The sequence below is a fragment of the Montipora foliosa genome, chromosome 8 (assembly GCF_036669935.1).
Source record: "Montipora foliosa isolate CH-2021 chromosome 8, ASM3666993v2, whole genome shotgun sequence".
Lineage (NCBI taxonomy): Eukaryota > Metazoa > Cnidaria > Anthozoa > Scleractinia > Acroporidae > Montipora > Montipora foliosa.
The window spans coordinates 33,034,523-33,059,522 of record NC_090876.1 but is presented as its reverse complement, the minus strand read 5'-3'; the positions used below and the strand labels follow the sequence as shown (position 1 = coordinate 33,059,522).

The 25,000-nt window shown below is 40.2% G+C and overlaps 1 protein-coding gene across 2 annotated transcripts in view; it reads right to left on the bottom strand.

The window, feature by feature from the left end:
• LOC138012925 (peroxisomal carnitine O-octanoyltransferase-like) overlaps positions 1 to 25,000 on the bottom strand; it is a 58,524-nt gene that overhangs the window by 24,535 nt on the left and 8,989 nt on the right. The window contains exons 5-12 of one of the 2 annotated variants that reach the window (XM_068859860.1): positions 19,991 to 20,118; positions 17,357 to 17,465; positions 15,912 to 16,005; positions 15,124 to 15,237; positions 14,101 to 14,202; positions 13,645 to 13,728; positions 9,871 to 9,978; positions 2,833 to 2,963 (exon numbers count right to left, since the gene is read on the bottom strand). In XM_068859860.1, coding sequence (XP_068715961.1) covers positions 2,833 to 2,963; positions 9,871 to 9,978; positions 13,645 to 13,728; positions 14,101 to 14,202; positions 15,124 to 15,237; positions 15,912 to 16,005; positions 17,357 to 17,465; positions 19,991 to 20,118 — 870 coding nt within the window. Of the gene's footprint in view, positions 1 to 2,832; positions 2,964 to 9,870; positions 9,982 to 13,644; positions 13,729 to 14,100; positions 14,203 to 15,123; positions 15,238 to 15,911; positions 16,006 to 17,356; positions 17,466 to 19,990; positions 20,119 to 25,000 lie in introns of both variants that reach the window. The other variant, XM_068859859.1, reaches the window with a different exon arrangement.

Genomic DNA, 25,000 nt, shown 5'->3' with positions numbered 1-25,000 from the left:
TAACAATAATAATAATAATTCTTCTAGAGCGCAGCTACATAATCTCAGCGCGCTTAACAAAATACAGGAAATAAAATATGGGAAATATACATATAAACTTACAAATAAATAAATAAAAAACGATGTAATAAAAGTACGTATGAAGCTAATTAAAAAGAAATGTTTTGAGGCTCTTTTTAAAAATAGACAAAGATTGTGCGTTTTTAATTTCCACTGGCAAGGAATTCCAGAGAGTAGGTGCAGCTACCGAGAAAGAGCGAGCACCGTAAGCTTGGGTCTGATAAGCAGGTACTACCAATGACAATGCCCTGGATGAAGAACGAAGATTTCGATTTGGATAATGAACCTGGAGAAGATCACAAATATAGGATGGGGCCATTCCATTCAGTGCTTTATAGGTCATGGTTAGAATCTTAAATTCAATCCTTTTGGTAACAGGAAGCCAATGCAGCTTACGTACTACCGGAGATATGTGCTGATATTTTTTAGTTCTTGTAGTAATTCTAACGTTGCAATTTATCAAGTTGCTTTTTCGGGAGGCCAAATAGGAGGCTGTTGCAGAAGTCAATTTTACTAGTTACAAAAGCGTAGACAAGCTTCTCTGCAGTGGATTGATCCAAGTAATTTCTAATCTTCCCAATATTATGAATTGCTAGAGACGCCGATTTACAGATATTATCGACTTGTCTTGACATGTCGAGATGTTTATCCAAAACGACACCAAGATCACATACGGCAGGTTCTAATTCGATGGTGTTAGCACCAATATTTATGGAAGGAATAGGGTCGCTGTCAATAAACTTTGAAGAAAAGTAAGTAACTTTAGTCTTGGCTGAATTGCAGGGCAGGAAATTATTGGAGTACCAGCCAATTATGTGGTTTATACAATCTTCGATTTTACCGATGGATATATTTCTATTTCCTAGCCCCATTGTGAGGTAAATCTGGCTATCATCAGCATAGAACATGGGACGGAGGCCATGAGATAGGACAATATCCTCAATTGGAGCAACATACATGGAGAACAGGACAGGTCCTGGGACTGATCCTTGCATGTGGAACGCCAAAACGTAGCTGACTATCCACTGAGACAGCTGATCTTATGTGGACCGATTGTTTGCGGTCAACCAGGTACGAAGCAAGCCAATTAAGAGCCAAATCCCTAAAGCCAAATCTCTGATTTAACCTATTTAATAACACCTCATGATAAATGGTGTCGAACGCCGCTGACAAGTCAAGTAGAACAAGGATGGTATCTTCGTGTTTATCGCAAGCTTGCAGAATGTCATTGGTGATACGCAGTAAGGCTGTCTCAGTACTGTTGTCCTTACGATAAGCCGATTGTGTTGCAGGAAATAGATCATTTTGTAGGAGATAAGAATACATTTGAGACAAAGCACATTTTTCTAGAACTTTGGATAGAAATGGTAAGTTGGTGATTGGCCGATAATTCTTGAAAACCTCAGGATCAAGTCCATTTTTCTTAAGGACCGAGTAACACGACCATGTTTCAACGTTGACAGAAATACATCGCAGAAAAAAGAAGCATTTACGAGATAAGTAACAGTTGGCGCCAGAAAATCTACGCAATCCTTAAGTAGACTTGTAGGAATAGGATCCAAAGAACAGGTCTTAGAGTTTGATGCCATAATAGTACTCTTGACAGACTCAACTGAAACCTCAGTAAACTCGGAAAAAATACAGGCAGTCACCGGATCAGCATCGGTGATCGTGAAGTCACCGACTGTCTGATTACGGATGTCCTGAATTTTGTCCTGGAAAAATTTACTAAACATATTTGCTAGCGTCTGTTCACAGTCATGACGTGGAAGAGACACAGCCTTTTCAACATGAAAAAAGCTATCTATAACTTTAAACAAGCGGTTTTGGTCAGCGTCAGCAATCTTGTTCTTATAGTATTCTGTCTTGGTCGCTTTAACTACTGCGTAGTACTCAGTCATATGCTTGATAAATATTTGTTTATGGATTTCTAGGCCAGACTTCATCCACTGACGTTCGAGTCGACGCTTCTCAGTTTTAAGTTTTCTAAGACTGTCATTGAACCACGGTGAATGAGGTCGTAAAGTGACCATGTGTGTACGTTCAGGGGCATGCATGTCAAGTAGATCGGAGAGGTCAGCATTGTAGTGGTACACGATTTTACCAGGATCGTCTAGATTTAGGTTATAGATCACTAGGCTCTTAAGGTCAGATCTAAAGGAATCCATATCAATGTTTCTCAGGTTGCGGGAGGTAATAACTCTCACAAAAATACACACTTTTACATTTCTTCGCGCGCAACCCTAGTGGAGACCTTCACGGCTACATATGAGTAGGTTTTTCACAGAAAACCCTAAGTGAGACCAAAATCCGAAATTTACACCCCAAGCGAGACGACGAGCATCCCTCCCTTTTTTAAATGGGAACCCCCCCCCCCCCACCCCAGGGGTTTGCTCGCAGAAGGTAATATTTTACAACTTGACTTCAAGAACTTATTTACCTTAGTTAAATCCCCAGTTTTAATCCTATCACCCTTCATAACGACATAATTATTAGCCATCAAGTTTACACTGATAAATTTTTTGGTGGCAAAAGCGCTAATGATCCCATACATTGTTTGTAAAATTTCGAATTTTCAAAGCATCATTGCTCAGAGATAGTCTAGAATATCGGATTCAAATTTCTGGAGATAGCACATTATGCAATGCACTTTCAATATTCAGTACTTATTCTCGGCTGACTGATTATAAAACAATAGCATTGTGCTATTAATGAGGCAAAAAACGTGAAAGACTCCCCTATATCTTGGAATTCCACGACTATTGAACATACTTGCCATGAACTTTATAATACGCTAACTGTATTGCCATTTGTACATAGGTGTCAGGATGGATCCTGAAAGTCTTTATAAAACTCTTGCCATACTCATGTGGTTGGTAAGCACTTACATCTATTACTGATGCCTGAAAGAAAAGAACAATAATAAAAATGTAAAAAAAGGTTCGTAAAATAAGTTCCTGAAGTCAGAGCGCAATAAAAAAAAAAGTTTAAAAAAGTGGATTGTTTGTTCTGCTCAACCGTGTCGTTGATTTTTTTATTTTAGTTTACGTAACGCAATTCAGCAGGACACTGTTTCCAATGTTCTTTTATATACTCTTTACTCACTCCTTGCACGTTTATCGCGTGTTTTTCTATGATACGGATGATAAGGATGTTTCCGGGAATTGACAACATGATTGCTTGTTCGTGACTTGAAATAGATATCTTTAGTTTTATAAAGAGCGTTGTGTCAAACAGTTTCTTGACTTGATGCGACGTCGTGATACTCGCGAGACGGTGATTTTAAGAATAAAACATTACAAAACGTAAAGAACACTGTAATTGGGAGGCAAACATTCTCCAAACGTGGCACCTCCGACGGGACATTAGGACTAGCAAAGGGATCGTCAATGTGAGTATAATTACGACCTGAATTTGGTCGACCGAAGGTCACAATGAAAGCAACAGGCAGTGACAGGTGCAAAACCGAACAGAATCAATGAGTTCGGCGAAAATTTAACATATTGCGTTCAAGCATTACAAACATTGGGCAAATTGAAACAAGTTAATGGAGCTTTCTCGATGACACTGGACAAATTGCCTGGGATTCGTGGGGACCTGGTACGAACTGATCCGGAATGGGAAAAAAAGGATTTCTCGAAACTTTCAGAAGAGATTCGCTTATGGTTAAGGAGAAACTCGTCCGACAGTAAAACTACGGAGAGAGAGTTCAATGAACAGCGTGATCGGAACATCCGAGCAAGATTTACCGAGCACGTGGACAACAATTCAATCCGAAACAATGCGTATATTGTGAAGATATAAGCCACACATCGATTGAATGCCAAAAGATAAACAACATTGATGAAAGGAAAAAGATTCTCGCAAGAACTTGTGTTTTAATTGTGCAACACCCAATCATCGCGCTGCGGAATGTTGCAGCAACATTGTTGCAGCAACATTGCAGAAAATGACATCACACATCAATGTGACCGCAAGCAAACTATCACGGGTGAAACTGCCGACAAGAAAACGCTGATGTCAAAAAGGAATACTACCATCCGTCTCCCAACTCTTGAATGTTCACAACCCAGTGGGACGTAAAAGAGCCCACACACTATTCGTAAAGAGAAGGGCATGGAGCTCCCGGTGTTGTGGTCAGGCCTCATTTCATTCATTCATGTGCTGGGTGAGATGGCTAATGGACTGATAGCGGCTGCCAGCGGCGCCTATATATGCTGATGTTCGATCTCAACCATAGATCACTTGCTTGTAAAGCACATTTGAATATGCCAATAGAAAATGCGCTATGTAAATTCAATACCATTACCATTACCACTAATCGACACAGGGACCGGAAGTTCATACGCGTCAGGGAAATTGATGGACTTTCTTAAGAAGAAGCTGTGTGAAACAACAACGAAACGAGTGGATATGTTAATAACTTCTCTAGTAACGAAGATAGAAATGTACGACGCACGAATTGAATCATTAGACGGAATTTTCAGTATGGGAGTGAAGCTCACTATAGTTCATAAAGGAGAACTGCTGACTGTTGATAATCCGAAGTATCAAGAGTTAATTGACAATTACGACCACTTGAAAGGAATCAAGATCGAAGACCATGACACAAAGGAACAGCTACCAGTACACGTAGTTCTAGGAAGTGGAGAATATGCTCGAATTAAAACTGAAACAAAACCGCACGTTGGCAGAGATGGGAGATCCACCGGCACAAAAAACAAAGCAGGGGTGGTTCCTTATGTCACCCGGCCAAGAATACGACCACAATCGCACGTTGTTAACCCAAACCATCCAAACAGACTACAAAGAACTTTGTCGTCTGGACATCCTCGGTTTAGCAAACTCTTGCGAACACGACCAAATGACTGTTAATGATGAATTCAAAGAACAGGTGGTGAGAGATAAGGAAGGGTGGTATGAGACGGGCCTACCATGGAGTGGAAGTCATCCTGTCCTGCCCTCCAACAAACAAGGGAGAATTCGCCGTCTAAGCAGTCCAAATAAGAAACTGGAAGGCACAGGGTTGACAAATGAATACGATCAAGTCATCCGAGATAAAAAAAAAGAACAAGGAATCATTGAAGACTGTCCATCTGAACCAGCTGGTCGAGTACGAAATTACGAGTGGTCTACGACGCTTCAGCAAGAGCTTATCCAAATCACCATCTTTAAACGAATGTTTGCACCCAGGCCCCGCGTTACAAAACAAATTATGGAACGTGTTAGTCCGTCAACGCTTCTACCCTTTGGCTATCTCTGGGAACATTCAGAAAGCCTTTTTATAAATAACGAGATGCTTCTGTGAAGCATACACTGGGTTGCCTGTGGTACGTGCTACAGAAAATCAGAAGGCACTGAATTGTGTGGTATTGAAATACAGCATTCCAGTCTCTGAAGAATAACAAATAAAAGAGAAGCGAGAAACATTGGCTTCTGGGCTGACACGTTGATAATTTTCAAGTTCCCTCACAACTTCTTTTCACGACAAGTGTGCCCTCTAAGCATCTGACAGCTTTGTAATACTAAACTTCACTGAAGTCAAGCCCTGTTTCGCGGGGTTAGTGTTAGGATGGGAGACCAAAACAATAAACCCCTCATAAAATACAAAAACATCTGACCGAAAATACTACTAAAGTATTAACGCTAACAAATGCGAACTCAGCAAGGTACAGATCCTGTTAGCTTGCTTTATGCAAAACAAATATTGATGAAAAAGCAAATAACTATTGATAAGAAAGAGCAGAAGGAAGTTTCCCGGACGGTCGATCGAGAATAAAATATTTACGACATGGAAACAACATTAATTTTGAACCGTGAATATAGAATATAAAAAGTTACGATCAGCGACAAACATTTTGGGAGATTTTTGCTACGTTCAAGTAAATTGCAAAATCGAAAGTGACATGGCCGGAATTCAGCGGGCGCCGTGATTAAGTTACCCCGGCATGTTTACTCGCCAAACACTGAAGCATCTGTGTCAAATGATGGCAAGATACCGGGTTTTTGTAAGTTTCTTTTTCTGTCAAGTGTTATAAAGTTTGACAATGAAATGAGCGAAGTCAAAACAAAGATCACAATCGCCCAACTTTATGCAAAGTCAAAATTTACTCTCCAAGACGCGTACGACGTTATTTATCACCCGGTAATTCCATCATTTTGGAAATAGCAGCTACTTTATTATTCATCTGCGTCACAAGTTTTCACTGATTTTGGGGCTCATTTTGTTGAAACTCAAGCACGCTTCCAACAGGTCTGTGAACCCTTCCTGCTTACAGAGCAATACTAAAAAACTTCTCCCATATCACATTTCAACCTTAAGCTCGAAAATTCAATACACAACATGATATTATAATTCACAAAGGCAGAAAATACCACAGAATCCCTTTCCAGCGAAAATTTTATTGAAACAAACAACATATTTGCTCTTAGAGGCGAAAACCTCTTCCTATTTCATTGCGTGCGTGAAGACAAGAAACTCAATTGTGTCAAATTACCATGTACTTCAGGTAAATACTGCTCACTTTGATTTCGTCTCGACGGGCGATAGATTGTTGTGGAAGTCCAGTACTCGTCGCTTTTGAGATTCATACCTAGTTTATCCAACTGATTTTCTATTATTGAGCTCCATAAGGGTATATTTTGTTTAAGGATCCACTAAAACGCCATTCGCGTTGCATGACTTTCGACGCCATTGCAGGCTAAGTTAATGATTCTACTGTGTCCACCAGAGAAATCTACGCAGTTCCACTACCCTCTCGATCCTAAGAAAATACGCGCAGAAGGCTCTATGCACAAAGACACCACTCACCAGGGGAGTAACAGGCAAGACTTTTACCGACACGGAAAAAAATACTAAAACGGAAATCTACCTATTTTCCGACTGGGTTCCCATAGGGCAACCCAGTAAAAATCAAGGAACGAGGGCGTGATGCACTCCGCTTCCAAGGGCAATGGAACGAAGGTTGTGACATCGAGACCTACAGATTCACGCTGGCCTTGTTTGGTTTAACTTGCTCACCTTTCCTCCTGGGGGGAGTTATCGAACAGCATTTGCACGTTTGGGAGAACAAGATGCCAGACATTGTGACGGCAATATGCAACAGTCTGTATGTGGATGATTTGCTGAATGGAGGTCACACTGTTGCTCAAGCCCGAGAACGAAAAAGTTCAGCCATAGAGATATTCAGTGACGCAAAGTTCGTCTTACATAAATGGACCTCAAATGTAACGAATTGGAAGACAACAACAATCAAGAAGAAAAGAATAGCGACTTATCATTTGCCAAGCAACAGTTGGGTTCCCAACAAAACGAATCTAAAGTACTTGGGTTGCCATGGGACAAGGACATGGATACACTGACTGTCAACTTCCCGAAGAACAAGATCCCAACGACCAAGAGAGAAGTACTGAGACATCTAGCCAACGTGTATGATCCCTTGGGTCTAGCCACACCACTTACCTTGAAAGGGAAGTTGATCTACCGGAACATTTGCAATCACACGGTACCATGGGATTCCCAGCTCAGTCAACAACTTGTCCAGAGAGTAGAAAACTGGCAACAGAGCCTACCGACTGAAGTAACTGTGCCACACCCTGTGGTGCACTACAGAGAGCCAGTGGTGGACATTCAGCTACACGCCTTCGGCGATGCAAGCACACAGGGCGTAAGTGCTGCTGTGGCATGACAACCAAGTGGGACAACGCAACGGCTAGTCGCAGCTAAAGGGTGGTTACCAAAACAAAGTCTTACAATACCACGCCTTGAGTTGGTCTCTGCCCACATGGCAACCAACCTTGTGACCAATGTACGAAAAACGTTACATGACCTGCCCAACTCTGAAGTTTATGCCTGGCTGGACAGTACATTCGCCTTGCACTGGATCCTCGGAAATGGCCAGCGCATGAGAACCCAGCAGCCGATTCAGCGAGCAGGGGTGGAGGAACTTCGGAATTGTTAAGGAATGGACCTGACTGGCTGTCTAACCAGAGAAATTGGTCCCCAAACTTAGTGACATCTGCATCAAAAGCCTCAGAAGAAGAAGCTTAAGTGATCGGCGAACTTCTCAATGAAGGTCACATTGAAGAACCAATCGATATTATGGACGAATTACTGGAAAAGAAGGACCTGTGCCATGCCTTGCGAGTAGCAGCACGGGTTGCAAGGTTTGTACACAACTGCAGAAGAAGAGAGAGGCTCACTGGAATCTTTAGGAAAACTAAAATAGATGACGTAAAGCAACGATGGATTCTACTCGTACAACAAAGGGATCGATCAAAGCCTCACTTTGAACAAACTCAGAAACAACTCAACTTGCAAATCAACGCCAATGGCCTAACTGCGAGCCGTGGAAGAACACAGGGGAATTACCCGATCTACCTTCCCAGAAGTGCCGTTTTTACTTGGCGGAAACTGGTGCACTTCGATTTCCAGGCCCCAGTTGTTCGAACGATGGCAAGCGCTATCCACCGGATAAATCACTATCCAGTGGATAAGTCATAGCGAAACCAATTGCGCTATCCAGTGGATAGTGATTTATCCGGTGGATAGTGTTATCCACCTTTTGAACAACGTGGGCCAGGTCTTTTGTTGACACATCTGCGTGACGATATGGTGATATGTATCAGAGTACACTGTTTGGTGGTGCGGTCTTTAATAATAGCATCGAGACTGTTGTGGTTTTATTAAATAGATCAGCAATTTCCATCGCATAATTTGATAGGTAATGCCATGTATAAAAATGGAAATACCTGGATCAATTGTTCTTGGTTTAGAGCTCGGTCAGTGCCGATTTTCATGTCCCAGTGAATCGATACCATGTCATTCTTTTACACTGCCTTTGGTTGGTATTCATACCAGTTTTCCTTATTTTCAATGTTGAAGTGTTTGTAGATACTTAGGTGGACATATGCAGCAACATCATCATGTCTGATTATATTCTCTGTTTTAGCCAATACTGGGCAACCAGAGATTATATGATGAAGTGTCTCTCAGTGGAGAGATATGCATACTCTACACAAACAGGGTGTGTGTTGTAAGATCTAAACTTGACACTCCTCTTTCACAACTGAGCATAACTTCTTCTTTTGATGATGTTTGTAGACCAGCTGCATCATATCAGTATTGTGTTCAAGGTACATTCGCAGGCCAATATTCTTGTTTTCACAATATTCTAATTCCAGTTGTAGTAGACCCCGCCCCCTTGACCAAGTGGTACGTATAGGTATTATCTCACTGATCTTCCAATCAATAATGTTTTAGTTGTAAGACACCGGTGGCACAGCAAGAGTGTTAAGTTCACTTCCTAATACCAATCACATATGTCTGTAATATTCTATGCGAATCTTGTCCTTCATTGTTTGATGTGGAATACCATCACCCTCTTTCACTGTCACGGTCAAGTTGTATAGAGGTCGTCTTGATAAGCTTTCCACATTTAAACGTTGCCTTGGCACATTTATCAAGTCCAAATGACATCTTGATTTACTGTCACCAGTGTTCCCTCAAGATGTTCATCATTTTCCGCGTACAGTTTCAAATCATCCATATAAAATAGATGATAAACTGTTTCAGCTTTAACTTTAAAGCCATATCCTGTGCTGTTGAGCATGGTTCCAAGAGGCGCTAGCGACAAGCACAACGGTCGGCAATGGCATTGCACAATAATGATAACGAAAACAATAATAATAATTATAATAATAATAATAATAATAATAATAATAATAATAATAATAATAATTAGCAGCAACAGCAGCACTAGTAGTAGTAGTATGATGATGATGTGATTACCTTTTAAGGGAGCAACTTACTGTTTCTTGATATTTTTTGACAGCTTGCCTAACAGCACCAGATATGACTTCATCTACGGTGAATACCAATTCTTCAGGCTTGTAATAATTCTTGATTTCCTTACTTCCCTGCTTGAAAAAAACATCAACCCATGTTTCAATGGATCATCACTTCCCGGCTTATCTAACTCTTTGAAATGAGCCTGTGATGTACAAATTAGAAAAACGAAATAAAATCAAAAGTTATGTGAAAAATACCACTTGAAACTGGGCCTTTGAAAGTTGGTATTTGCAGTAAGGTCTTTGTACAAGCCTTTGGCTTCCTCAGGTCCCCTCACCACTCTCAATTTTTCACATTGTAATCCGTAGTTTGACGAAATGTGGTGATATATATACATCTTATTTGATGGTTTATAATAAGCGCGGATTTTTTGCGAGTTGCGTAGTGCAGTGAGCAAAATGTCTGCGAGTATTGTATGTTAAACCATCGAATAAGAGATTTATTATCCACTGCAAAAAGGTGTTACTTTGCTTCAATTTTATTTGGTAAGAGTGTTTTTAAAAAAGGCATCATATGTCCTTCAGGGCGCGTGCGAACGATGTAAGCAGCACAAAAAGCCAGCCACATGTCCTTTATTTGATTGGATATAAACAAAACGACGAGTGACAAGCGATAACAAGCTAAATTCTCAGGCTTTGCATGTGAAAACAATTTCTTTTATTGAAAAACTCCCGTTCCGTCCGTATTTGCTCTGTTCTAAACCGGTCAAACCGGGACACTACAGTGTATTACCGTCTCATTTTGCGTGTTCTCTTGACCAAATATGGTAAAATGGCGTAACATTGGAATAATAAATAAAAAAATGTGACCCATGTAGAATTTTTAATAACTTACGACTTTCATGAACAAATCTACAACTAACGAAATCCACGTAGATCAACAGTATTGTGTTGCATGGCTCTTACTCTGAGGTGTACAGACTAGTAGCTTATCATTTCAGTGACATTCTTTAAAAAGTAGCAGAATTTTGTTGTCACCAGGTAACACTAAGAGAGCCTTAGACCACGAAAAAAAAGAAAAAAATGAGATTGAACTAGCCATGATAAATGAACATGCCCTTGGGTATGGTACAAAGAGATGAGACTCACCCACAAAACTAGAACTCCGTACAATTTGTAATTGATATTTACATTAAATCAAATTTTAGCGGAGCCAATATTTGACAAAGTTTCCAGACGGTTTCTAATTCTAGCGTGATTCCTAATCGCTAGCTATTGACAGTTGACTCTCCATTTGCTCGCTGAGGATGCGCTTGCTTTCTTTTAAAACCCTTGCGATTCAAGAAAAATTCATTGCCAAACTGGTGAATTCCAAAGTAAAATTCACTTGAAAAACCGATATCGCACTCATCGCTTCGTGATTCATGCGACAACGGTTTTTTGCGTGAAACTTACCGTGGAATTCACTAGTTAGGCAAAGCGAACAAAAACATTTTATGAAGCAGTAAACGGAAACACCAAAACGCGGACAATTTGAAACCTTTCATTTTCGCTAACCCTACAGGCTCCGCATTTAGGCTTGGCTAAATCTATATGTTACATTTCCGAGACAAAGTCAAAATAACGTAGGTCGTGATAGCGACGATGCCACAGGTATTCGGTATTTCAAGCTTCCTTTTGTGGAAGACCTTAGACAACAATGACCAGTACAGGGATGCTGACCAGCGGTTTTCGTTAAAACAATGGTTTGCTGGGGGTACTCAGTCTCGCGGGCTCAGAAAACCTGGTTGTGGTCATTGTTATTTAAGGTTTTTCTCCATTTTTAGGTAAATTCTCTTGTGGAGCACATAGATCTGATGTTCCCTAAATCTGTCACCAAAGCGTCAACCAGTTTCACCGATATAGATCTTGTGACATGCGCGGCATTTCATTGCATACACCACATTCTCGCTGACACAGGTATATTTCGATGTAAACGTGATGCATCCACTTGGGGTATATACGCTTCACAAGCCTAAGATAGCAGACTCCGATCTTTTGGTTGGACGCCATTTTGCTTCCCTCGGAGAACACTTATCAGGACATGCTGGTTTCTGTTTACAAATCGAATGTGATTCAGTGTTGTCTGTTCTCTTATCGACAAAGATATTCGTCATCACAGTGGTCAAAAGGTTGTGGATTCACGAGGTGCAGCCGAGTGATGACGAATATCTTTGTCGATGAGAGTACAGACAACGCTGAACCACTTTCGATTTGTTTTTTACCACAATATTCAACGCCAAAGAAAGTTTTTATTTCAGAGCGTCACGAAAATCATGACACAAAGAAAGAGCAAGCGTGGTCTATAACTTTCTTGCAATATGATTGGTTTATATCCCAAAATGGGCGTTCCTGATTGGCTATTACATTGCGTGACAAATTGACGGGAGCATGACGCGAACAGCGTAGTCTAGACTCTTATCGACAACGGCAAATTAGCCAATCAGGTTACGATATTGCAAGCAATTGTGGTAAAAAATCCGTGCCACAGACAGACGCAGTTCTGAGGCCACGATGATTTTCCGACACCGCACCCTACACCCTGGACTTCGGTTTTACATAAAGTCAGCGCGCGCTGTAGACGTTGAGATTTTTGTTTTTATTTGAGCGTTAAGCTGCAAAGGCATTTTTCAGTTGATTTCAAACTAATGATGAACAGGGAGTACCCTCAAATCGTCTGGTTTACATTTTAAATTATCGGGCAAAAATTTAAACTTTCCTTTACCATTCTTCACTATATTGTAGTGCACAGTTTCTTCGATTTCATAAATTGTGCGAATGGAGGAATTAAGATACGCGGCTTTATCTAATTCCAGGTAACTTAACCTATAAAACTGCTCTGTTTTTTAGCCTTCTGGTTCATTTTCGCCTCTTTGATGCTTCCCTTATCTGTTATAAATTTTATCGCAGCTTCGTGAAATACTTATCCGTTATAAATTTTGTCGCAGCTTCATGAAAGACAAATACGAAAAGCTGTCAGGCTGAACTAAAGTGATGAATGGTCAGGATTCCAGCCGTTAAATATGAGTATTCCGATTAAAAACAGGCATGTCGTATATCATCTCATTGGTCTCATAACACATACCAACCCCGCAAGACAGGGCTTAACTTCCGTGAACTTTTGTCGTGAAAGGCATCTCAAAGACGAGCACTGAATCAAGCTGTTAGCCATGTCCACAGTCAAGCTGAATTTTGTGATTCACGACTCTTTCTCATATATATTACTGTACTTTAGTCAAACGAAAAGTAGAACTAATAACAACAGCAATTCACACTTTAAATTGCTGTGAAAAAAAAGTTGAAGTGATTTTGGAAATGATCAACATGCTAGATGCCAACGTTACTCGATTCCCTTCTATTTTCTTCAGTCTTTTTACCAGTAATTTAACGTCCCTTCCGGCAGGGGGCTATTTACGTTTTATTAAATTCTCAATCTCGGATAATTCAATTCTCGTGCTCTGATTGGTTCACTCAATCTCGGTTATCAGCTCATATGACCTTATATGATAAATGATTGCGCTTAGCGTTGCTGAACTAAAAACTTTTACGCCAGAAAGCGTGCTCTTGGCATAAAGCAAAAGAAAAACGTTTTTGTGGAAAGCTTGGAAATTTTTAAACTGAAAAACCCCAGCTATGAACCAGAGTTAAACACTTCAAGGTCATCAGCTTCTGATAACGCCAGATGGTTTTACTTCAATGGGGGCCAGTTCAAGGGTGAAAGGGAAAATGAATTGAGTTTATGTCAATATACAACACCTTCCATTCTCCTCCTCTTTCTGAAAGGAACTCACAAGCCTGAAGAACAACAGTGATTTCAGCAATACCGTCAAATGGTGCATGCTGAAACAAGACAGAACGAGAAAAAAAAAAAGAGAGAACCAAAAAGTATGAATTTTGACTTTAAAAAAAGATCTTAAGTTTCTAAAGCTGCCCTTTGACCCAAAATAAATATTAAGAATCCCTGTGGCACCAGCTCATCAATGAATAAAATAATAATTATGAAGCCTGAACATGAAGGAATAACTGATCGAAGTACACACTGAAGAGTAAGGAACAGGCATTGTAGCATTTGTCATTTTTTATAATAATTTTGTAAAAAAAAAACTATCCACCAATGGAAGCCACGGGATATTTGGAAAAAAAATAGTAATGTAAGTGCCAAGGCAACGACCTTATGATAACTAATTCAAATGCTCTAATCGTTTCACTTACGTCACAGTGAACACTAAACAACCCAGATCTAAATGCCAGCATACTAAAGGACTTGTCAAACCAACGATTGGTGCAATCACCAACTACAGCTTCCCTAATGGTCTGAAAAACCAACATAAAAAGCTACCATTCAATGCAGTTCAATTAGCCAGTATCAAAAATACCATAATACTCTTTGTTTGTCCCTCCAAAATTTTGCATAAACATTGTTTCCAGTTTTACTTGGGACCATTTTAAGTCCCAAGAGAAAATAAAAACAATGATTGTGCAAAATTTTGGAGGGACAGACAAAGAGTATTATGGTATTTTTGATATTGACTAGTACCATTCAACCCTGTCAATGCAGTGATAATTCTTCTAATTGCCTAATAGAATAAATTATTGTGGAGGAACCAGTAATTACATTGTACTTTAAAACTAAGTATTACTGTACAATTGGCAACAAAATGTTCATGCAAAATAACGTCAAATGTTCTAAAGTCAAAGGTATCATTTTCTTACCATTTCAAGGTACCAGTTCACTTTATCACATTTCTACTTGGATACAGAAAACGTAGTGACTCATGAGACGATGGAGAATGCAACACACATCTTTTAAAATTAAGTACAATGTATAATGAAAATCTTTTATTAGTAAAATTCCTTCACTACTGCTTGTGGAAATTTTGAAAGCATGCATGTACTCCAGCATCACATAGTCTATGTGTACCTTAGATATAATTGTAGTGATTTCCTGCCCTTGTGAAATTGATGGTATAACTATGACGCTGTAGTTAGGAAGCAGAAAGAGTGTGTTTGTGGAGTGTCTAGAGCGGTTAATTCTATTCCCTTCCCTCCCATCCCATCCCTTTTTCCTGTCTCCTGTGTTGCATGGGGGATCATGGCTGGGCTACCAGGATTTCCCAGGCATGGTTAAGCAGACTCTATCTAGGAGCTGGCTGCCAATAGTGGAAGCCCCTTGGATATCTCAGGCACCCAACCTCCACAAGTGACGACAAGTCGTTAAAGATCAAGTATACTGACCTCAGTATTTGAAACAGGTGAGGCTTCATCCAAAACTAGAGCAAACAAACTTGTTTCAATGATGTCAAGGTTCTTCTGGTTAATTCTGTTCAGACTTATCAACCTTTCCCGCAACTATACATGACAAAATGTTTAAAAAAATGACTTATTAAACTATAGAGCTGATAATAATTAACTAAAAAAATACAGTATGGAGCTGCCATAATGCCACAAACTAAGGCAGTTATAGCTGCAAATTATTAATGAAGTTAAATGCAGTTTTAACTGAGTTAACAACTAGGAGCGACTGCAGTCAATTGTTGTCAGTGGTTTTGCTATATTTTCTCATGCATCAGATTCTTCATGCAGTTGTAGAGCTCATTCATCGGTGTGGTGGGAAAAACGAGCATTTCAATCTGTGTTAATCTGTGCAGATTAACACAGTTGTTAATCTGCAAGAATTCTTTTCTTATTCAGTTTTACGCTTAAGACAGAACAGGCAAACTTTATCATTAAATTTTGTTGCATTACTTATGTTCAAATTGCGAAGACTTAAGTGTTAATGTGGCTTAATTAGTATGCATGATTCGCAAAATGTCCTGTGGTCATTAAGGTAGAGGTGGCCTTGCACGGCCAATCTGACAGAGCACTTAATTGTTATATTGGCAACGAACACCAACCATATAATAAAATAAATAAAAGCATTACAGTTCTTTTGTCCAGCCTTTTCAGACAATGAATGATTACAACAAAGGTGCAGAAAAGATTTACATCATGCCAAGTCTTGAGAAAATTTTTTTTTTTTTCACCTCATGCCAGACATTTCTTTCCTCTCCAGTCAAAGAGCCAATCGCTTGGCCAGGAGCACTGACATCAGTTAAAGATTGTATTTCCAGAAGTTGTCTTAATTTATAACAGAAGAGATCAAAGGACATATAAGTACACCTGTGGGCAATGAACCACTGTTATTTGATAATGATACATGAGATAGTAATAATAATAATAATAATAATAACAACAACAAATAACAATTATAACAACTTTACTTATTAATTGTCAATGGATTTAGCACTACACCACTAATTGGTGACACTAATGAACAAATTAACTCAAATCAAATCAAATGTTGCTTTTTGAGGAGAGAGGAAAACCGGAGTACCCGGGTGAAAAACCTCTTGGAGCAGAGAAGAGAACCAACAAACTCAACCCACACGACACACATATGACGCTAAATAATAATCACGCACATAATTATGAGATACATGGAACTCCCTCTCCTAATGTTTTGGATTCAACTCCATACACAAAACTAAAAATGCCTGCAGGTATTAAAGAAAGACAACATTGCACCTCGTTAATACAGTAGATGTGGTTAGTGTGGAATAACTGTGATTGATGTAGAAATGCAGATTAATTGAGTGTCTGCTTGTCAGTGGGCTCTACAATGTCATTTATGATGTGCCTCAAATTTCAAATGCAGCCACTGATGCAGGTCATAGGAGAATGCAATTTCTAATCTTGGGTTTCCTGTGCATAGGGTCAGCTTTAGAAAATTTTTGATTTTTCATTTGTCTGCTTTTCAGTGTCATCTTGAATTATGTCATACAACCATTGATAGTCATCATATGCGCAAATGACGATCCTGCATCTCATGATTGTTTGCTCCAATAAGTTTGTTTGTTTCTTTTTTTTTTTCTTCCCTACTCTTCTCCTTTGCTTCCAAAGCGGCTGTCAAATGCACTTCAATTATCTGAGATTACTACTAGTGACAATTATTATTACCGATAGACGTGAACATAATTGGGATAGAGGAAAGGGAATCCAATACTGTAATCCCTAACAAATAGCTATAAGCATGCTGAGTCTGGCAGCTCAGACATACCGGTAAGTGTCTAAAATACATGTACATGTACCTCTTCACCCAAGGATTCAGGGCAGCTACAGATTATAGATAAATATTTGTGAAAAATTGCTGCTCTAACCATACAACTTTTACATAACACAATATTGACTCTAATATCGTCATAACACATATAACTGACAAAGAAATAAATTGTGGGTTACCAGTCGGAGTTCCTAAGGTTGCACAGGAACATTGTCACTACTGACAGCTTTAAGGTTAAATCTGCAGGGCTACATGTAAATATGTTTCAGCTTAGTTTATTCCAGTTTCTACATACATCCTATTTACACTGCACACAACAAGGACCAAACACCAAAGATGTTGATGGCTATAAAAGTTTCAGGTACTTACTGTTCAATTTCAAGTGGTGATATTGGATCCATCTTTTCATCCAGAACTGTACAGCAGAATATCCTTCCTTTAGTTTGAACAATGATGTGGCGAGATGCTCTTTGTGGGGCTACATGTAGTCAAAGACAACAATAATTGAGTTCTTTAATAAATGTGCATAGCAGATTAACTCAATCTCATTATCTCCAATGAAAAAACAATTTCATTTAACACAATAATCATGTTGCTTTGAAGACCTGAAACAGGTTTTCACCATCCCAATGTAATGCAACAACTACATATATCAGACTAACTGTACTGTATGGTGAGGTATAACAAAAGGCCATGATTCGACTACATTGTATTATAATATTATATATTTTATAATACCTCAGTCTATGATAGCATGCCTGCCATATACTGAAGGTCCTTGCCTAATATTATTAACCCACTGACTACTAAACCACACCCTCCCCCCCCCCCCCTCTCCCCCAATTGACTAGTACTATTGCAGAGTAAAATCTATCAAGTCTCACTCCCAGGAGTCAATGGGATAAGCATGTCATATTGTATTCAAATTTCAATGTTGGTTTCTGTTGCTTTAATCAAAGATCTAGGGGTATAAACTAACTTCCGCTCTCTTGGTTTTTTTTTTTTTTTAAGTTCAATTTTAACCTTTCCCCTCCTAAGAGTAGCAATAATTATTATAGATTTTAATGCGAGATGACTTTACTTGCCAATGGGGGAACCCTCAGAAGCAAAAGGATGATATAATTATATCTAGGTCTACTCAGAAATCCTGCTCCCATTAATGCCAAATAAATCGAGCTTCAAAAAACGTGGGTTTTAACTTAAAGTATAGTGCTCAAACTACTGTAACAGCTGTAGGTTAATGAAAGGTGTGTAATAAATTGTGCATGGCATTAAACACATACATGTATGTGCATGTAGGAAACCAAATATGGTCCAAACCAAGGAAAATTACCAATATTGGGGTTGTCCATTATCGGCTATTCTAAAAGTAAGGACATTTATTTATTTATTTAGTAAAAAGAACTGAATGACAGAATGAGGTGTTCTCACCAGGCCACGCCCTCGCGGGATTCCCGCAAGAAAAATAGAAATGGTGCATTAAAAGCAATGCAAATGCACAAGGATGCACAAGGATGCAACGAGCAAAACCGACTTTTACAACTAAGTTACCGTAGCAGTTTTTTAATGGTCAGGCAGCTACTCCAGCTCTATGATGCTTCTTCAACTGAATGAAAACAGTTGATCAAAGTATTCAAAGCCTTAAATAATTTATTGACTTTTGCCTTCGTAAGTCATACAAAGGTGGCACAGCTTCAACATCTGGACTGCCATATTGGATCAGGTAGGTATTAATTTTCAGAAAATACCTGTTCAGAAGACGATTTGAGATCTAGAATTTTCTGAACATTTTTTTTTTAATTTCTTGCTTGCCTGCGTGTCCTAGGATTTTCCAACATCTAAAAAATGGCATAATTGCCATTTTTTAACGAATTCTTACCCTAAAAAGGTCACCTAGAATTTTCGGGAGCCTTTTTTCTGGGTGAAATTTTTGAAAAGGTAAGTTTTGATCCCTATAATTTTCAGATCACTAGACTTTCAGCTAGGAAATCCGAACAGATGAAAACATTTTAGGCAATAAAAAAATGCCTATATCTGCCGTTCAAATACTAAAATATGTTTAACAATTAAGTGGTTTTGAACTACATTCTCGTTGGGTGCCCCTGATTTACAGTGCGGGCTCATGTTATTTGTCATGGCACAGAGAAAATTAGATTCTTTCACGAAAGTACCAAGGATTTAAGAAAAGTGTAGAAGATCACCCAAATGCTGGTAAAGAGGACGATAAAAAAAGGACAACGTAGCAAGCAAAGATCAAAAAGCTATTTTACTGGAGAAAGACCGTGTTTTTCAGAGTGAACGGCAGTCGAACTACATATGGCTTGCCTATGATGCCAACAAAAAGATCATGACCTGTAAGATCTGCCACGAGGCAAACAAATTAAATGCATTTACAATATTGTCGAGGGCTCACTACTGCAAGAGTTACAATTTGAACGTGCCTTGATGAAATGGACAAAGAAAAAACAAAGGATTTTTTCCACCTTTGTTATGAAGCGCAAGGATTAAACTTTGTCCCACTTAAGCTCCTGCAGGGTCCATATTATACGAAAAAGGGAGCCCTGGGACTCCCTAAGGCAAAATCCTGGTTTATTTTCTTCATTTCTTTATTTATTTTTATGTATTTCCTCCATTACATAATGTAAGTATATTACAATTTTTTTTCTTTTTTTTTTTTCTCTTTTCTATTTTGTCTTAATTTTTTTTTTTTTTTACAATAATATTATATATATGTATATATATTTTATTTATTTATTTATTTATTTATTCTCTCTTTTTTTATTTTACTTTCCTTTTTTTTTGTCCCACTGGTGAGAACACTGAGAATGTCACCTGATTAGGGGTTCAAATCCCATTGAATCTCCTGAATTTTCTCTCAGGCATCTTGATGATGCAGTGTAGTACTTATTTTTGCTTAAATTGTCCAGGTGTGTGCTAGATCATTTCAAATTTTATCTACAATTTAATAGTCTGTGATAAAGCATTTGGTTAATGTACATGTACCTGTTAAAAAAGTGCTTCTTAGATAATCCTTTTCTTTTCCAGGAATTTTGCAGCAAGAGAAGACACGAGAAAATTGAAACATACACAATGGAACATCAGAACCCATCTTCTCAACTGGTACTTCCTGTCTGATTTTTGTACATGAAAACAAACAGAAGAACTGGTTGCAAGGTGAAACTCACATTTCATGTACTTCTGAAGGACAACAACATTTTAAAATTATACTGATATGTTACAAGATTCCTATGATTAACACTAAAATTTAGAGAAAAATTGTGCAAGAGACTGGCACACAATTTAGCAGCATGTCGATCCAGTAGTCAAGTGGCCTGAGGGTACAAATGATTTGCATGTGGTTGTTGTACTCTCTCTGCATTAAGAAAGTTAAGATTTCATGATATTAGACGTGTTCTGTTCAAATACCCTAATTAGTCCTCCAGAATGCAGGAAATGCATTCTAAAAGGCCCAAAACCCCCCTGCAAGCTCCATTCTCCGCCTACTCCTCAGTTTTTGCCACCTACTTAAATTCTTATTGAAAACCCTGCCCACCCCAGGGCATTAGCTCTTCCTTTGCACAGCAGTTCTCTCCTTTTCACCCTCCATCAATGATCACCCCCATCAACACAGGCAAGTTGGAGTCGGAGTTACTGGGACATCCCGACTGCTCAGTGGCAGATTATGTCCTTACAGGTCTCCGCTATGGCTTTCATTTGGGCTTCAACCCAGCTGCAGTGTCCCTCAGATCTGCATCTCAGAACATGTCTTCAGCCTTAGATGATTGATAATTATTTGCTGGCCATGATGGATAAAGGCCAAAAAGCTGGCCCTTTTCCTACCCCACCTCTTACCAACCTCCATACTAGTCACTTTGGCGTGATTCCCATGAAACATCAGGCAGTGTCAATGACAGTATTCAAAGGGAGCCTTTTTCTGTACAGTATATGTCAGTGGATGAAGTCATTGACGCGATAATGGATTTTGGACGTGGAGACTTGATGGCAAAATTTGACATTGAGAATGCTTATCATGTTGTACCTGTCCACCCTGAGGACCGTTTTCTTCTTGGAATGTGTTGAAAAGATCATTTCTTTGTTGATTTGGCCTTGCCCTTTGGTCTGCACTCAGCTCCTTTCATATTTACGACCATTGCCAATTTACTTGAATGGATTCTCAGACACAACTACAATGTTGGTTTCATCAAGCATTACTTACAATAGACGACTTTCACACTGTGGGTCCTCCCAACTCACCTCAATGTGGCATCAATCTGGCGACCTGCATCCACCTTTTTCCTGAATGGGGAGTACCCTTACACCCAGACAAACTTGAAGCTCCTTCGACTATCCTGACAGTCTTGGGCATCGAACTGGATTCATTTGCTCTCCAGGCCAGCTGTTACCCAAAGATAATTTTGACCGTATTACCAGACTGCTGGATGAATGGCTACCCAAAAAACACTGCAAGCGGAAAGAACTTGAATCACTTATTGGCCATCTGCACCATGCTTGCAAAGTGGTCCCACAGGGCTGTGCGTTTCTGCAACAAATGATCAATCTTTTGTCAGCCATCAGAACGGATGACCATCCAATTCGTCTTAATAGGGACTTTCACCTGGACCTCTCCTGGTGACGTGGCAGGATTTCTTTCACTCCTGGGATGGTACCAGTTTGTTCATTTCCCCTCAGTGGGCACCACTACCTGACTTTCAGGTGTCCTCGGATGTGGCAGGCTCACTTGGCTATGGGGCTATCTTTGACCGAGAACGTTTTGCTCGCGCTTGGTCGTCAGTTCAGGCATCCTTGTCCATGGCGTACAAAGTAGAGATATTCCCAGTGGTGTTGGCAGCCGCACTCTGGGGTTTTCAGTGGTCTTCCAAATGAGTGGAATTTTGCGCTGACAACACAGCAGTTGTTGAGGTCCTACGATCTGGGATTTCACACAATCTCAACCTGATGGCCCTTCTTGCTGCGCGTGATAGTTTTTCATTCATGGCTACTCATGTAACAGGGAAGGTTAACCCAGTGGCTGATGCACTCTCACGTTTTAATTTTAAGAAACTTGTTTCATCGCCTTGCACCCCATGCAGCCCCAGAAGCAATGGCAATCCCTGTGGACCCCTTGGATCTGCAGTCTCTCAAACAGTCTTGCTCCTTCAACTCAGCAGGTGTACTCCTCAGCTCAAAAGCAGTTTCTTGAGTTTTGCTACCAGGATGTGGCAGCGTCAACCAGAATGGACCCATCCTTCCGGTTTCTCAACGAGTCTTGATGTGTTCACATTTGGCTGATCGCCTCCAACACTCTTCAATTGCACATAGACATGGGTTTCAGTGACCCACTTGCCAATTGTCTCTAACTACAGCGAGTATTACCGGGTATCAAGTGTCACCAAGGCTCTTACCAGGGCCCACGCCAGCCAGTCACAGTGGAGTTAATGCAAGTCATCCATTCCTCTCTCTTACCCAACGACTACTTTATTCACCTCTCCCTTCAGGACCTGCAACTGGATTCCACATCCAACCCCACCTATCTGCGTGTGCACATCAAGTGCTAAGAAATGGACCTTTTACGACAAGGATGCTTAAAACTATTTAGGCCATGGTTGTTCTTCCATCTGTCCCATCGCTTCCCTGATGGCATACCTTCATCTACGTGGTCCAACGCCGGGTCCTCTCTTTGTTCACCCAGATGGTCAACCCTTGTCTTGGGTGCAGCCGTCTCATTTCCTTCAGTCAACTTTATCTGCCACTGGGATACCTGGATCCTTCCCCGGCCACAGCTTTCGAATCGGGGTGGCAACTAAAGCAGCTAAGAAGGGTCTTCCAGATCAGGGGCCATTGGTCCAGCAACGCCTACCAATTGTATGTTGGGACTCCAGTGCAGTCTATTCTTGAAGCGGTGGCAGGTTTCTATGATTGGTATGTATAATTATGGTCTTTCTGCTATACCTGGCGGGTGCCTCGGGATCTGGCAGCGGTTGTCAGGGGCTCTGGCTTCCCCCAGCCATGAGCCCCCTAGGCTCTGGGCTGTCCTTAGTCAGCCCAGAGGTCCCTTCGGCATGGTGGGTGGCTTAGTCAGCCCCCAGAGGTCCCTTGGGCATGGTGTGGGGCCTCTTGGCTGGATTGCGGGGATTGCTAGATATGGGAGTGTTTTACTGTCTAGGGGGTGGCTGATGAACATCCCCAGCACCCACCTTCCACTCAGCTCGATACAGTTGTTAAATGTGGTTAAATGCAATTTAACCTAGTTAAGTTCAACAAAGAAATGCTGGTTTTGCGTGTGTTTAGGTCCGCAATTGGAGCAGTTTGCTTAGCAGTCAGCGGTTCATTCGTACATGCATAGGCTAGGTCATGCAATCTCAGTGTCGCAGCCATTTAGAGCTACATTCGGAGAGTGTTGTGCAGCCTTCGTTTTTAGGCGGTCATTCTCAGCGTTAGCATTTTCTTATTTTTTCTGCTACCCTCCCGCTTCTACCCTCCTTTTTTCTTCTGTTAACACAGTGTGATAGGTGCCTGGATGTCTCTGTGTAGGGGCTCATGGCTGGGTTGCGGGGATTGCGAGCCCTGGAAGCGTTTTACTGTCTAGGGGCTGGCTGATCACAGTGGAGGCCCCTGGACATCCCGGGCACCCACCTTCCACTCAGCTCGATGCAGTTGTTAATTTCATGTACAGCACTGATGCTAAAAAGATAAACTCACAATTCCATCCAAAGAAGGGGGACAGAAATCTAGCTCACTACCAAAGCACTATACTGTAACTAAACCAGGGTGTACTTTTAAACTTGGGAAATAGTCATGTTCACCACTCAGGCTCCTTCATTTGAGCTAACTTTCCTCTTGAGGAAAGACCTTGACAAAAGACACATTAAACATTAGCATAGTGGTGGGCCGATGATCGATTATAATCGAAAGTTGATCGAAAAGTTCAAGCGACGCGACAATCGATTTCGCTTTTTTCATAATCAATTGTCGCCGAAAAATTAAAAATTTATTGGGGACAAATAAAAGTATTGTCAACTCTTGTGAATTGTCTTTTTTCATGAACTCTAACTTCAGTAAGTCACAACAGCAGATATAATCTAAGATTGCCTGTGTTTACCTGGCGGTACCCTGTTCGCTGTGTTGTTGTCACTTCAAATACCTCACGCTTATTTGAAAGATGTGGCATGCTTAGCCGCTTTTATTTCGTAAACAACTGAACCAAAACATAAATTACAAGCTCACGGTTTCGCGTTTGTAGTATCACTACCGTCCAAAATAAGTTTTGAACTAGATCTCAAATGTATTTACAAATCACCAAAGGAAGATAATGTCACCTCTGATCCAAGATGAACAATTGTTCGTTTTGGCTTGAAAATGTTGTTTCGGTCTCCCCAATCTCTCCCCAATTCCCAGTGTCCTCTCTCAGACATGCCTCTGTTACATGTTGTTGACGAGTCCAACATGGACGAGTTGGAGATCTTTCGCTATCCTGGAAACGCCAGGTCAAAAGTGTGGGAATATTTTGGTTTTCATCAAGTGAAGGAAGGGCCCACTTTGACTTCTATTTAGATGAAAAATATGTGGAATGCTTATTGGTAGATTTTTCCGATTATAATCGATGATCGATCGGTTGGGGCAATCTGATTATTTCTGATGATCGAATGTGAAATCTCAACCGATTCCCACCACTATTAAACATTAACATACTGAGAAACTAGTTCAACCAATGCAAGAACTACTGTAGTATGAGTCTTAATTCTTACAAGGGGAATTAAGACCGCACAAAATGCAGGAATTATAGCCAGACTAGTAATGATGTTCCCAAGTTAATATTCCCAGTTGTATGTTCCAAAGTTCATATTCCCAAGTTCTCCTCCATGGCTTGCTGCTCTGATGAATGCATACCCTCTGGCACCAGAAGATGAATACTTTTAATGAACATTTTCAAGTAGCTTGGAACTAGACAGTGCATGCCCAGGGGCTATTCTTACCACCTAATACTTTTTCCATCCCCAAACATAAAAGACGTTC